The sequence below is a fragment of the Xyrauchen texanus genome, chromosome 49 (genome assembly GCF_025860055.1).
Source record: "Xyrauchen texanus isolate HMW12.3.18 chromosome 49, RBS_HiC_50CHRs, whole genome shotgun sequence".
Classification (NCBI taxonomy): Eukaryota; Metazoa; Chordata; class Actinopteri; order Cypriniformes; family Catostomidae; genus Xyrauchen; species Xyrauchen texanus.
Genome location: NC_068324.1, coordinates 3,744,546 through 3,761,172, shown reverse-complemented (window position 1 = coordinate 3,761,172; position 16,627 = coordinate 3,744,546). Strand labels below are relative to the sequence as shown.

The 16,627-nt window shown below is 40.3% G+C and overlaps 1 protein-coding gene across 1 annotated transcript; it reads right to left on the bottom strand.

Annotated features, from left to right (window-relative positions):
• Positions 1-4,073: 4,073 nt before the first annotated feature.
• LOC127640222 (von Willebrand factor A domain-containing protein 5A-like) lies at positions 4,074-15,598 on the bottom strand. The gene is made up of 21 exons (XM_052122676.1): positions 15,556-15,598; positions 15,148-15,350; positions 14,841-15,063; positions 14,585-14,751; positions 14,384-14,498; positions 13,833-14,008; positions 12,663-12,751; positions 12,416-12,560; positions 10,047-10,126; positions 9,832-9,946; positions 9,508-9,666; positions 9,155-9,258; positions 8,628-8,845; positions 8,492-8,518; positions 8,352-8,378; positions 7,434-7,466; positions 7,364-7,384; positions 6,288-6,368; positions 4,469-4,608; positions 4,255-4,378; positions 4,074-4,153 (listed from the first exon to the last, which is right to left on the bottom strand). The coding sequence occupies exons 1-21, from the start codon at positions 15,596-15,598 to the stop codon at positions 4,074-4,076; spliced, it is 2,370 nt and encodes a 789-aa protein (XP_051978636.1).
• Positions 15,599-16,627: the final 1,029 nt, after the last annotated feature.

Below are 16,627 nucleotides of genomic sequence, written 5' to 3'. Positions count from 1 at the left end.
TCACAGCAACGCCTCAGCCTGCTCCATGCCATGTCACAGCAACGCCTCAGCCTGCTCCATGCCATGTCACAGCAACGCCTCAGCCTGCTCCATGCCATGTCACAGCAACGCCTCAGCCTGCTCCATGCCATGTCACAGCAACGCCTCAGCCTGCTCCATGCCATGTCACAGCCATAACTCAGCCTGCTCCATGCCATGTCACAGCAACGCCTCAGCATGCTCCATGCCATGTCACAGCAACGCCTCAGCCTGCTCCATGCCATGTCACAGCCATAACTCAGCCTGCTCCATGCCATGTCACAGCAACGCCTCAGCCTGCTCCATGCCATGTCACAGCCACAACTCAGCCTGCACCATGCCATGTCACAGCCACAACTCAGCCTGCACCATGTTTTGCGTAAATTTGCTGGGTTTTGGAAAGAGGGGGCGTGGCTAATTCAATGGCTCAGCATGTGGAAATTCTTGAATGACTACAATCAGTTAAAGCACCTTTAATGAGGTGAACTCATTAAAAACTATTAAAACTGTTAAAGGTTGAGTGTGTCATTTCTGCGCTACCAGTGGCACCAAATGGAATAACAAAAATAAAGTGTTTTCAAACAGCGTTTGCCAAATTTCCTCAGACTCTTCACGCCCTTTCATGCAAGTGATTTCTGAGGAAGAATGTTGATATTTTAACTCAACTGCCAAAAATACACACCTCTCCCTTCAGTGCTCCTTCAGAAGCTCCGCCCCCAAATTCATGCACACCCATAGACCATTTTCACACTCCGGGTTTTGTAATGCAGAAGTGAACATTGGCAGGGTAAACTTAGACAGCAGTAAATGGGAGACCACAGCAAATATTATTTTCACGTACCCATTTGCTCCAAGACCAAAATAAAAAATCCACTATTACATTTGAACGACATTCCAGAAGAGGAAGAAAATAGAGAGTGGTGGATTAAGACATATAAGAATATATAACAATAAGCATAATTTTATAAATTTACACTCAATATTGAAAAAACAATCATCATTTTTAAAGACTTGCATGATTTACGCTGCCAAATAAGGCAGAAACGCGTCATCACAGTCAGTGACGATCCACTTTGTTTATTTTCTCATTTACAGAGCCAGGGCGCACGCTGAAGTGACAGCTACTGGACCGTGAAGAGATACTCACGGAATATGAGAAAAAGTATATTGGATTAAATTTATACACTCCATCTTTAAATGACAGGGGAAATTATTTTGAAATTATATTTTTTAACTAGATTTTTCTGAGAGAGAAAAAAACCCCATGGCAATGCACAGAAGTTATTTGAATGTGGTTTTCTGGAGAAAAAATGTGGTGGCTTTTCTGAAGAAAATGAGGTTATTTTATCAGAAGCAATTGTGGTGTTGTCTGTGCAAAACTAGGTCAGTGGGTTCAAATGTGCTGCTGTGCAATTGCCAGTATGTTCTGTGTGGTTGCAAGGTGTTAGTGTACACAAACTGAAAGCATGTGTGAGGTTTATGATTTGATGTATTTTCAGTGTATCGGAGCTATGTGTTGCCACACAGTCATGTGTGTACAGGGAATACAGGAGTGGGCTGAGAACACAGCCTTACGGGGCCCCAGTGTTGAGGGTCAGTGATGAGGAGATGTTGCTGCCCATTCTAACCACCTGGCATCTGCTTCACAGGAAGTCCAGGATCCAGCTGCACAGCGAGCTGTTTAAGCCCAGAGTTTCACATCAACACTATGCAGTTGAATGCTGAGCTGTAATCCACAAACAGCATTCTCCCATGTGTGTTCCTTTTTTCCAGGTGGGAGAGAGCAGTGTGTAGTTTTGATGCAATGGCACGTCACCATCAGTTGAGCGGTTGTTGCGGTAAGCAAACTGCAATGAGTCCAGTGAGGCAGGCAGCACAGAGCAGATGCAATCTCTGATTAGCCTCGCAAAGCATTTGCTGATGATGGGGGTCAGAGCAACAGGACACCAGTCATTTAAGCATGTGATTTTGGATTGCTTTGGTACAGGCACTATTGTGGACAGATCTTTATTCTAAAGGGTTTAAACAATGTTTTCCATGTTTGTTAAATTAACCATAAACAATTAATGAACATTCACCTGTATAACGGTCGTTAAGACACTAACAGCTTACAGACGGTAAGCAATTAAGGTCACAGTTCTAAAACTAAGGACACTAAACAATCCCTCCATCAGTGCTCAGACTGTCCGCAATAGGCTGAGAGAGGCTGCAATGAGGGCTTGTAGGCCTGTTGGATTGCAGGTCCTTACCAGACATCTATGGACACAAACCCACCTTCGCTAGACCAGACAGAACTGGCAAAAAGTGCTCTTCACCGACGAGATGCGGTTTTGTCTCACCAGGGGTGATGGTCAGACTTGCGTTTATCGTCGAAGGAATGAGTGTTACACCAAGGCCTGTACTCTGGAGCGGGATCGATTTGGAGGTGGAGACCCATCATGGTCTGGGGTGGTGTGTCGCAGCATCATCGGACTGAGCTTGTTGTCTGTGACAGGGCGGAGGGCGGGGCCGGGTTGTGATTATACACACCCGGTCCCTTATCAGGCTAATTAAGCCTCCGAGAGGGATAAAGGCCGATTGCGGACAGTGGTGCAACGAGAGAGAGAGATCATTTACAGATATGTCCGTCATGTGTGTGTGTTTGTCTTTTGTTTAAGTTAATCATTAAAATATTGTTTATATCGCCAAGCCGGTTCTCGCCTCCTCCTTTCCATTGAACTGCTTTACACTGGTGCCGAAACCCGGGAAGGAGGAGGGATACACCGTAGTAGAGTTCTCGCCACTACCATCCACCTCAACGGAGCAGCCGCCCGGCCGCCTGGAAGCGGAGGAATGGCCGCCGACCGCGAGGGGAGAAGGGGCTCGCTGCCAACCACCTGGAGTGGGAGAACCGCCGCCAGGGGCGGGGGAGACCCGTTCTGTTCCCCAAGAATGTGGCGGACTGCATCCGTTAGAGGGTGGAGGAGTGGCCGAGGAACAAGCTATGGCGTATCGGAGAACTGGCAAGTAAGTATTTTTTTTTTCATTTCTCTCTCCTCTCTCTCTCACTGCCGATCCGCGTTGGCCTTATCCGTCTCGTTTAAATTTTACAGTGTTTTGTTGGGGGGTACTAAACTGTTACAGGAAGTAGCTACCTCAAATGTCCAATCGCAGAGTGCTTGTAAGCAGCTTCTAATAGCCAATTCTGATGTAAGAGGAAATATGGTTTAAAAAGCAAACGAGCAGCTCCGAGCACACACAGAGGGCAAACGAGGAGAGAGAACAAGTGAGATCTTGCACACGCAAAAACGATTTCTCTGCAATAAGATATATTGCTTTACAAAACTGAGTTCAAGCGCATACAATAAATAGCTTTTTGTGCACTCAACATATCATCTTGTGTGCGTAAAACATTTTTGTGTGCTCAAAATATCAATGTGCACACTCAAAATAGCACAGAATTTTGGCACATATATAACTCCATACTATTCAACCACCTGAATATGAAGAACTGTAGTACCTGCTGGTGTGTATCGGGGGTTGAGTACAGCAGGCAGACAGAACCGCAGGGCGTCATCGGCCTGAACAGCGAGCTCGGTGACGTAGATGATGGTGATGGCAGCGTTCTGACGTGGTGACAGACACCCAACACTCAATCTGAACACATCAGAACTCTCTGTGCTCTCTTCCAACAGAAACGCCTGCTGACCCGAACTCACAGCATCATCATACTGATTGCTGATTTGTAGTGAAATTGGTCACTATAAATACTTATTTGGACACTTGTGTCGATGTGTATATTTGTCTAAGGATGACTTCACCTATTTGCCTTGCTCACTAGCTTTAGTACATCACTGTAATACAAAAACACTAAATGAAACAGCAAATGTTCACTTTAATTATATTCACATTTATTTCAGAACAGCAACAGTTTTTATATTTTTGTAATATAATCATAATTTGGTTGAACTTCAGCTAACTCAATATTAAGTGACAACAAAAGCAACACTAAATAAAACAGAACAGTTTTTTTTTTTTTTTCTAACAGAACATGATGTGGAGTCCCACTGACGTCTTCAGATTCCCAGCGTCTCTTCTGTCACCTGACATCCCAGCAGGGCATTACCAACACACACACACTGAGACACACTGTCCACTGAAACACATGTAAAGTAATAACTGCACACACTGCAGTAAAATATGTGATCAAATGTCTCATGAATGCTGATTGAATGTTATCTGGAATGGAGATCTCACCTTTCTGAGAGCGGATCCATGATGCCGCCTTCATGGCCACAAACTGCCACTCAACCTGATGATCCATTTTATATCCGTACAGCCAGATGAGAGCCAGAAGAGTGGCCCAAACTAACACATCCACCTGAAACACAAAACCACACATCATCCACGTGTTCGTCATTGGACAATGTGCATAATCATTGATTGATTGACAGTATTTCATATATCCCACCTGTGCTGGCTTCTGATTGGTCAGCTCATCCTCCATCTTTCCAAACACATGAGCCAGTGTGGAGTTCAGATCCCAGCAGCCTGATGCCTTCTGGAGAGAAACCAGCTGGAGCAAAGAGTCCTTCTGGAGCTTAGTATCTCCTAAACACCAATTTGAGGAGCAGTAAAGTGAATAGATAAAGTATAAGGCTGTTATTCATATTTATGATAAAGCAAATAATTATGTAAATGACTGCTGATGATGTATTCATGATTTTACAAATTCATCTTCAAGTCAACATCATCACAAGTCTTGTATTATGTGTTTTCACACATTAATCATTTTCTGTCAATTAAATGCAATGTATCATTTTAGAGGTCATGTGTGAACCGGACCCGATGACAAAATGTCATCAAATCAGCTTTGGCAATTTGCCATCATAATAACTTACAACACTGCTGGAAATGTTTCATGCAATGTGGGAACAGAGCTGTAACGGTTTGGGTACATATGAGTTTAGGATACACTGAAATAGTAACATTGTTTTGCTTGAATACTAAAATGCAATTTAAACCATAGTGTGCTTTGACTGCCTCCATTAGAATGAAGCATGTGTGCGGGTCACGCTGAGCAGTGCGGCAATATGAGATCAATATTTATCATATTACAGTTCTCATCGCAAAGTGCATAAAAATTATACATTTCCTAAAATTAGCTTGAAACACGTCACAGATCAAATAGTCAGTGATCTATCTCAATCCCCATAGTAAACAAGCGATGAGGTTTGTGCTTTTCAAACTGGTATCTGTGTGATTTGATATGTAATGTCTACATCGCCCTCTGTTGTTCAAACCTTTTACTAGTCCAAAGTGAGAGAGATGGATAAAACTAACTTTGTAAGTTATGTATGTAGCAATTCATTTTTTATAGCCACATCGTCGGATTTTGGTGTTGCAATACACTGAGATATATTTACATCCCTATTATTTTACCCATTCATTTTCGCTACAAGCATTTAAAAATCCATGAATCAATCTAAACAGCTACAAGATCAAAAACATTGCAAACTTTGCTTTGAAGCAAATAAAAATAAAAAGTATGACAATTGGCAAAAAAGGTCAAAGGTCATTTTTGTTTTAAGAAATGAAGAAATTAACTACTCCCATAAAGCATTGTGAATTATGTAATTTGAGAAAAAAACCTGTAAAACCTGTAAAAACATATTTGTCATTTAAAGTATTGGGAAAACTTAATTACATCACCCAAAATGCTTTACTCCCACTGCGGTCACTGCTGGGCTTTTTTCCATGTTTATTTCCATGGTAATAATTAATTCTCTGATTGGTGGATCTCTCTTTGGGATTATGGTTAGTGTAATTCTTCTATGGGAATTCAGCATTCAAATAAGAATTTTTAAAGATGAATGTGAAATCACACTGACTTGTGCTTCAACTCAAGCAGGTATCACAGCTCATTGTAGCTCTTAAAAGTCTTTAAAAGTTATTATAATTGCAGGGTTGGCGGATCGATTCCCGGCCCACACGACTCTACATGCTGAAGTGTCCTTGGGCAAGACACTGAACCCCAAGTTGCTCCCAATGGCAGGCTAGCACCTTGCATGTCAGCTCTGCCACCATTGGTGTATGAGTGTGAGTGTGAATGGGTGATTGGGACACAGTGTAAAGCGCTTTGGTAAACTCTAAGGTTAAAAAAGCGCTATATAAGTGCAGACCATTTACCATTTTACCCATATAATGTTCCATGAAGCCTTTCTCCCCCGAACATTGTTGTAAACAAATGCATATATTTTGTTTCTATTACTGCATTTAGGTGCATTTACCCAGCGTTGAATCATATCTGGCCTTTTTTCTGCCACTGCGTCCACAGGGTTTTGATGAACTAGTCCCACCGATGCTTGAGGCTTCAGACAGAGGAACAAATGATAAAAAAATAAACAGATTCAGATCAGGAGAAACTTAAATTAAGTTACACATTCATAAGAATAAACAAAAAAGTGTAGCTTTGCAAAGCGACCATGTTAGCTTAACATTTTGCAAAACGATGTGCCATTTGCGGAACCATCCTTCCAAACAGCATAAACACACACATAAATTATATAAACACCATCTTATACAGTCTCAATCAAATTCTTTTCATACAAATACACTTACACATTCACACCAAAACACACAAGAGATTAAAAGACTGAATATTATTTGTCTTACCAGACTGGTATACTGCAGGGACTTCATATGGTGACGGCCCTAAAACATTACATTTCACATCTTAATGAAGTGATCATACAGTCCAAAATGTGAACTGTTCAGTGATAGGGAAGACTATTTTAAAATGATATTCTTTAAACTAGACTTTTCAGAAGAAATGTGAGCGGTGCTTGCTTGAGCAAAACTTGCCACCACAATGCTAGAGTGTTCCAAGTGTTACAATGTGATTGCTAGGGTGTTCTGTGTGGTTGCTAAGGAATTGCTAAGTGGTGGTAAAGGCTTAATTTGCGTGTTCGTGTGAGTTGAAATGTTTCAACATGAGTGAGAAATTCGCATGACGCGTTGTCGCGAAAGCATATCAGCATTGAGATTGTCTGGATGTCACTGACGTACTGACGTAGTAGCAGAAGAATTTGAAAATGGTTGTAGCGGTGTGTGGTCACCCGGAATTGTATGACACAACATCAATGTATCTGGGACTTCCACAACAGATATAGAGCAGCAATCGTTGTGATATCGGCCATGGTTGATGGCGGAAAGATAAGTTGTCGTAGAAGCCCTAGAGAAGGGGGAATGCTCGCAGGTTCACGTTACTCGTGCGAACGCGAGATTAACACAAATTTAATCCAGCGGTCAAACTCGCGCGAGCAATGCAAGGTGAATGTATCTTCCGTATTGTATGTGAACGCACCATAAGAGTCCACACATTCTCCTAGGGACAAGAAACCCACACAGAAAACAAATTAAGAGGAACCACTTACCATAGCCACCTCCGATTTGCCTCTTCATGAAAACTAAAAGAAATTAAATTACAATGAGGTGAACATAACAAATGTAACTCTTCAGTGACAACAAAGTATCATTTTAAATCATAATTTTAAAGTTTTCCTAAGAAAATGATTTTGCCTGTTTTATTCTCCACATCTCTCCTGAACAAATCAGTGTCGCTTGCCTGTGAAAGACTTGCAGTCACGATGCTACGGTGTTTTTTTGCATGTCGTTATGCAATTGCTAGTCTGTTCAATGTGGTTGCTAGGCTATTGTTAGGTGGTTGCTTACTATCCCAAGTCAAAAGATATTCCCACATGATATTTTGGTCTCTAGAATTGACTCCGGTCCCTCCTTTAATGTAAGTTTAGGTTGTTTTATCATCCGCCAGGTGAAAACCAGCAGACCTCTGATGAATAAACTGCAAAGCTAGCATTCATGTAATTCCGTAGCACAAATGGTGTGGCAAGAGTGTAACAAAACTTTTTCAAAGACCCTTAACTAGAGATAAGCCGGCACCACACTAGCTAATTTTTCCATTAATTTTCAGGTGTGGGCATCGTTTACTCGTTTAATCGCTGGCAAGGAGGAGGGAGACTGAGCATGCATTAGTGTCTGCCAGCAGGAGGTGGTAATCACTTGACATTTACAAGTTCACAAGTTTCTATATGTAGAATTATAGTGGAAGTATCCCCTGATATTTCAGAATTTACTTCAGACTATGTAATGTATTAAAATGTAAAGATGTAACATTTGGTAACTTGGCTCGGACTTATGATAAAGACTTTGAACATCTCTTCCTCTAACCTTAAGTATGACCCATAGTGATAGTGATGCTTGCCTTACCAAACATGATTAATACATAAATGCATAAGAACCTCACACAAAACAGATTGAAAGAAACCTCTTACCGGGGCCAGAATTCGTCATCACTACACCTAAAAACAATTACATTTCACATCATAATGATGGTGTTGCATGAGTTACAAGATTAATATTAATAGTAAGAGCAAAAGAGATGAATTAAAACAGATAAAAATGAACCACTTACGGTAACCACTTCCGGTCCAGCTCCTCCCTATAACCCAATAGGATGAACACATCAAATGAGTTGTTAAATGGCAGGATAAGTGATTTTTAAATTCTAAGTTTAATTTCCTATAAACACACATAATCAGAGTACAAACCTCCTGTTGGCAATCTCCTCTGCAGCAGGGGTCCTTTCACAATCTGTTTGCTGTCTTTGTTAATGGCAATGAAGGCTGTATGAATACAACTCACTCCTGCCTGAACACTGAGCTCCACCATCCTGCTCTTGATATCCTGCATCATTGAACAACCTTCCCTCTCTACTTGCTCCAGCAAGCGGATCAGGGACCGAGACACCAGCCGGTGGATGGTCAGTCTGCAGCAATATAGATGAATAATTATGGTTTAATGAGATTGTTGGACATTAAAAGGATAAAATAGCTTATGCTATTGTTATTTAAATGTTTAAAATTAATTAGGACTATCTTCTTAACATTGATATAATTTTATGGTGAATTAGACCCAGTGCAGTGCAATGATTTGGCAGTGGAATTGATGTCATGACTAGTCGAATTCAACTCGACTAATGGGCTCGACTAGTTGACTATTAAAAATCAGTAGTCGTGAAACCCCTAATGTGTGCTAATGGATGCCTATTTAAAGCTTTCAATTCAGTGTGTGTTACCCAGTATCTTCAGTAGGTTTAAGGCAGAAGTGGAGCTGGTTTGTCACTGGTTGATCATTCAGGCTGTATGTCACTATCACAGTTCCCTTAGAGCTTCTTCCTTTCTATAACACGTTGAATGAGGTAAGAAATTGGGTGTTAGATGCATATGAAAAAAATATTTAATTAATAATCTACTATGCAAAACAGACCCGCAATCAAAAAAAGCAACCCATGGAAATTATATATTTAACACTATGATTGTTTATGCAAAATTGTAAAGCCATGTTAACTGCAAACTTTAACTTCAAGATTTTACAATCTATACACATTATAGAAATTGGTCTCCAATTCACACTTAAGCAAGCTTTCACCTTTCCTTGAAGATGGGCATAAATAAGTGCTCTTTGACCCTGGAAGAGCACTTTGATGGGTGGGGACACTGTGTTAACATAAATACCACCTGGCACCATCCATTTGACAGAGATATTAACCACTGCAGGTTGAAGTGCAAGCTTGAGGGACTGCATCACCTGATGCAATTTGAAGAACAAGAAACATTTGGTGAAAAATACCCAAACCCTATTCTTTTAAAATTTGTAAAATGTAAAAATAAATTTGATATTAAATACTATTTAGTTGTTTCCTTTCCTTGTTTCCAAATAATGCCCTCATTCTAATCCCATTCATAGTCTTACTTTGGGTTGCATGCGGTCAGAGCCTGTGATGAACTGGGCCTGACCAGATCCCTCTCTGGCCATTCCTGTGATGAGGGCCGTACTTGCACCCTCACCAATCCCGAATGAGAAACACCTGAAGACAAAACAACAGCACTGTTACTCAAATACAGCCATTTATATCATTTTATTTATTTCATTTCATTTATGATAGGCAGAAGCAACCAGCTCTTCACCTGTGAGCATAAGCTTGACTTTTCACCAGGTCCAGCACCTCTTTAGTATTCTGCACCTCTCCATCAGTGAAAATGAACAGCTGCAGAAAGAACAATAGTTTTGAAGATGGCATTCAAACACCTAAACAACAGTTCAGAAAACTAGACCACCAATCTAAATCGGCAGATCTTTGCCTTAAATCTGTGATCGGCATCAGCTGATCGTGCCTAGATTCAGGGCTGATCATCTTTGCAGCATTCAGGGAATCACACATACACTGCAACTCTAATGAATGAGCACTTGTTGGCATGAGATGTTGGCAATTCAAAGCATTCGCAAATTTAAACTTTAAGACATGCTGTAATTCAGATTTTACAATCTGAATTACAGCATGTCTTGTTTTAAAACATGTGTAGAAATTTCATGTGTTTCAATATTAAGAAATTTTTCTAGAGTCATTATTGTCATAATTCTGACTCACTGGACAGTTAGAGGATAAAGATACTGCAAATGGGTATAAGAACAAATTAAACAACTATAGCTGCAAACACCAATGATGGGCCCAAGCACCATGGGTCCATTTCCACCCGGTGGCTTTCGGAAAACAATGCATGATGGACACATGCATTTTGTTGAGGAAAGCAAGACAAGTGCCTCAAAAACACATGAATATACAAACAATAATAACATTTAATGCGTTGCCATGACAACACGATTTAAGATATCAAGTAAAGATTTTACAAAATCAGCTGTACCTTGACATTCTTCAAAATAATTTTGAAGCAATTTGAGTAAATGTAAGAGGACTATTTTAAAGCATGTTGTAAGTGCCACACTTCCAGCTGCCAGTAGATGGCGCTATGAATGTGACCCACAATAGCCACATTCATGTAATCAGCCACCATTACCAAACATACAGCTACATTTTTATCAAAATCACACAATGCATGCAGAAGATATGAGACATTTCCAGTTTCCCTTTTTTGTTGCCATTAATGTATTGCCTCACCATGCCAACACCATTTAATATTTACAAAAATCTGTTCACATTTAAGCATATTCAATGTATTGGCATAATGTTGCCTAAATCTGGTGAATGTCACATGAATCCCCTAGGAGGAGTATTTAAAAGTTCAGAGCCTGCAACCTCCTGTTGGGTGAAGCTAATGACTTGATGAGAACAATATATGTACCAATTTTGGTGACTAGGTGAAAAAGTGGGTGCAACAAGGTGCCCCATACACGGCCATGTTCTAGAGCCCTATAGCTATATATTTATATCTATTTCAAACTATGGAATAGTGTCCCTAACAATGTTAAGGACACAGACACACTCGCTCAGTGTAGACTAAAGACTCATCTATTTAGCCAGGCATACAACTAATTTATCCATCAACTCACAATTAGGCTGCTTTAGTTAGGTCTGCCCAGAACCAGAAACATTTATCATGATCTGCAAAACATTTTATTATTCTATTTGTTTCCCAGTTTCAACGATTCACAAGGTTACCAGAGCCGTCCAGATCCAGCCACGTTCCTGCTTGGTGTCAGACTCCACTGCTAGCTTTCTCTGAGTGATGACCACTAAATGCAGCCGGTGCCAGCCAGACAACACTTCAGTCTATTACGATGGACTTTAGGGGATGAACTGATGCCAACTCCAACCATAATACATGGGATACTACATATGCCACAGCCTGAACCTTGGACTTAGACATTAGTCATTAATCTTACAGTTCTTACAAAATCTTTGTTTAAACACTGACCCTTAACACTTACTTAGTTTACTAATTTTAAACCATGACTGTACTGCACATAAATAAGAGGGGAACTGGCCCCCACAGTGAGTCTGGTTTCTCCCAAGGTTATTTTTCTCAAAACAATTTTTGGCAGACGCCAAAAAAAAATCCAAAAGGACTTACAGAGTCCTTATTACAGGGACAATCCCCCCGGAGCAACCTGGAGTTAAGTTCCTTGCTCAAGGACACAATGGTGGTGGCTGTGGGGATCGAACCAGCAACCTTCTGATTACAAGTATAGTGCTTTAGCCCACTACGCCACCACCACTCCACCACTACACTATGGAATGTAGTTTTATGTTTCTTGCCACAGTCACCTTCGGCTTGCTCACTGGGGTTCTAAATATAATTATTATTTAATTATTTATTTGAATACACAATTTACAATCATATTTAATCAAACTACACAATGAAACTCAAGACTTTATAAATATTACAGTTTCATTTTCTGTTAATGCATGATATTCTGTAAAGCTGCTTTGAAATGATGTGTGCTGTGAAAAGCACTATACAAATAAAAATGACTTGACACTCTCTGAGGAATATTACATAGTTTTCTAGAAGTACAGGAGCATGCTGAGGTGTTGTACCTGTCTGGGGTGATCAGGGTAGCAGGGCTGTCTATAGATGTGTTTTAGGGGCTTTAAAATCTCAGTGCCACCCATATCTGCTTGCATTTCCTTTACTCTCTTTAGAGCTTCATCCATTGAGTCCTGGTTGTACACAACACTCTGACTGCAAACACAAACACACACAAACACAAAAATGAGAATCAGCTCCTCCATCACCTTTCATAACTATAAAAGACAAAATAGTTTTAAAGATCTGGTTACTAACTCGAATAAGGACTCAAAATGAGAGCCAAACTCAAAGATATTGAAGCAGCATCCCATTGGCAGACTCTTCAGCAATAAGAGTAGAGTGTCCTATAAAAAGACAGAATCATAAACAACAGTGAAATTTCTCACAGAAACGTATACACTTCTGTCTTTCCTGCACTTGATCCTGTATCTCACAGGGTATCTCACAGGAGATAGATGACTTGACCTTCACTATTGGGTGTCGCTGCCAAAAGTCGCTCTTCATTTGCATAAAGTTGAACTTTTCTCAACTTTCTTAAGTTGATGGGCACGCCCACTTCTAGTCGCTAAAGGACGCTGTTGCTCGTGTTGCCAGAAGTCGAAGATCATGTCACTTTGTCACTAAAAGTCAATGCATCTGTGAATGGGGCTTTATACTATATTTTCCCTTTATATCGCTCCCCAAATCTTGCAGTTACAATATAGTCAGTTGTGGCTATACTTGCAATGTTTTGATCCTTATTGAATTGTAATCAATTGGCATTTGGCCTTTATTAGAGTCATGCACACAAACGGATGAGGAAAGAAAATGCAAAGCGGTACGAGAAGCTCAAAAGCTTATCAGACCAGCATATTTGAAAGTGAATAAAATCACTGAACACTGGCAGAGGAAATATTTTTAAAAGCAAACTTACACTTTTATATTTCTGTTTATAGTACTCACTGCCCATCCCTGTTTTATTAGTTTCAATCTTTTTTTTTTCATTTCTTAAGGAGTAAACATTTCTTAAGGAGTAAAGGAGTTGAAAGGAGTCAGTTGAGGTGGTTTGGGCATCTGGTAAGGATGCCCCCTGGCCGCCTCCCTAGGGAGGTGTTTCAGGCACGTCCAGCTGGGAGGAGGCCTCAGGGAAGACCCAGGACTAGGTGGAGAGATTACATCTCCACACTGGCCTGGGAACGCCTCGGGGTCCCCCAGTCAGAGCTGGTTAATGTGGCTCGGGATAGGGAAGTTTGGGGCCCCCTGCTGGAGCAGCTGCCCCCGTGACCAGACTTCGGATAAGCGGTTGAAGATGGATGGATGGATGGAAGGAGTAAACATTTTTAATGAGGAAAAATGAGTGAGTGAACCTTTAAATGTCTCTCATCTAAACACAATTACATTATTTACATATTTTTACAATTACATATTTTAAATCTTGAATCTTACTTTTGCGCTCTCTATGCGCTTCTGTGCTCCTTTCCCACGATGCATCATGCCGTCCATACTGCCTGATCTGTCAATCACGAAAACAAACTCGCCTTTTGATGCCACTGATGACATCAATTCCTCAGGGAACTCTGGGTACAAAGTTACCATGACCACTGAATCCCGCATCAATGTACCTTTAATAGAGAAAGATCAATGGCAATGTCGTGACACCAAACTGCTGTGAAAATACCATTTGTCATATTTTTTTACAATTATTCACTTAGTCAACCATTTTATATTGCATCGCTACTACTGATTTGATTAAATATTTCACAATGCTTCAAGAATAGTAATGATGAGTAGATAAGAGGGAATTACTCAGTGCTGTACCTCTACTTTATTCAATTTTTCCAAAATGTTTTGCTTAGAATTAAATGCTGTCACTGTGATCTTGAAGCTGGCTGGTTTGGTTCATGAGCTCTTTACTAATTTTTGGAATAGGTAGAATCAGGAAAATAGTCTTTGAGTGGTCCGTGTTGAGTTTTATAAAGGGGAACTTCATTTCCTACCTGGCCGATAAGTGGCCACTCCTGCCTCCACTATAGCGGTGGGCTGATGGGTATTCTGATAGTACAGAAACAGCTCAACGTCCTTATCAAACATGTGACCATCACTCAGATTCACCTAGACACACATTGAACATTTATAACAATCTTATATCTCCTTAAAACCACATGCATAAACACGGTTCTGTTCATACACATAAATACCGTTGCGTGAGTGTGATCAGAGTTGAGGAACACTAGAGGATCCAGAGTGCAGTTGGACTCTATTTTGGAGATGGGGTTTGGAGAGCTCACATGAACACTGAGAGTCAGAGTGTAGGGAACAGATCCACATCCTGATGAAATCTCTGAAACTATTCCACCACCTGAACCTGAAACACACACACACACACACACACACACACAGAACCTTATAATGGTGTCATTCTGATGAGAAAGCGTGTATGAAGAACTGTAGTACCTGCTGGTGTGTATCGGGGGTTGAGTACAGCAGGCAGACAGAACCGCAGGGCGTCATCGGCCTGAACAGCGAGCTCGGTGACGTAGATGATGGTGATGGCAGCGTTCTGACGTGGTGTCAGACACCCAACACTCAATCTGAACACATCAGAACTCTCTGCGCTCTCTTCCAACAGAAACACCTGCTGACCCGAACTCACAGCATCATCATACTGATCCCTCGCCTACAAGAGAGAGACAAACTTGAGTTTTGTGATATCGAGACACGATTTTATGAACTGGGATTCAGCCACAGTATTTGGACTCACGCTCTGTCTCTCTTGCACCTCTGCCACAATCTCCTGCTCGCCGATCTTTGCACTGAAGTGGCAGACAGCAGCATCAGCTGGCAGAGGAAAGACGAACAAGGCCTCCAGGTGGCGCTCTTCCTCATTCACATACTGCAGAGTGGACGTGACTGTGGCAACATGCCCCTGAACCCGCACATCCACTGTGATGCTCTTCAGAGGCACTAACAAAAACACAAAGACCTCAACAACACAAATACATAATAGCTACAGCGCTTGAAGTGTTTCAGAGATCGAGTTCCACAAACTCTACGTCATATTAAAACCAAGAAAGTGCAGTTAGAACATGTTATATAACATCAAACAGGCCTTCAAAATAAAATGTTATAATTTTATTGTAAGCAAGGAGCTAAATAGGTGAGTTCATACCTGGTACCATTCCCTCAGACACAAGACCACAGCACTTCATCATTCTGATGCTCTGTAAAAGGAAATTAGGATTTGTTTTAATTATATATAAGCTGCTGACTGATTTACTGTCGCTCTATAGTTGTCATACAGTCCTACATTTCACACTATACAATGTGCATATAATTGCACAGTAAATGCAAAGGAATACTACAGAGCCTCTTACAGTAGAGGGAAATTATCTTCTGAAATTATTTTGTGTTCTGTCGCAATAGTGAATCATTCCCTTACATAAATGTTTGCATTCCCTCTGATAATATTTTGATTTGTTGCAATAGTTTAATCCATCCTCTATGAAAATTAATCATGGTTTTACTACAGTAACCATAGCTGAACTTTGGTAACTATAATATAACATACAATAGTAACCACAGGATTTACCATGGCTTTACTACAATAACTAGTTCAACAGTGACATTTGACTTTGTAGTAAAACCATAACCAGAAAATATTTTAACTGTGATATTCATTGTAAAGCCATAATAATAATAATAATAATAATAATAAAATCAAAACTATGGTAAGAATAATCTTTCTGCCACAAAAAAGGGTTACTAATGTTTTACTTAAGTAAATATTTTTTGTGGTACGTGCCACATATTAACCATGGTGCTAACAGTGTTGTTTTTGGCAGAATGATTATGATTCTCTTGTATTATTTCTATGGGTTTACCACAAATGTCATTGTTTAAATATGGTTGTAGTAAAACGATATGTGGTTTTGCTACAAATTACATAGTTGAACTATAAAGTAATTGAACAAAATCAATTGTCAACTAAATCAATTGGAATTTGTACTCATTCGAGCTCCTACAAACCACAGATGAAAGTTTTCTGATTAATCTCCAGATTAAAGAACTTTTTTTTTTTCGATGCCTGATTTAATTCCTACAATGTCACTTGATGTATGTCAATTTTAACCGCCAAAATACAAATAATTCCATAATTCAAATAAAGTATTTCATAACGAAACCGACATACAGGCATCAATGTATTGGTCTTCCTCAAGCATTAAATTAATTCAGTAGGAACT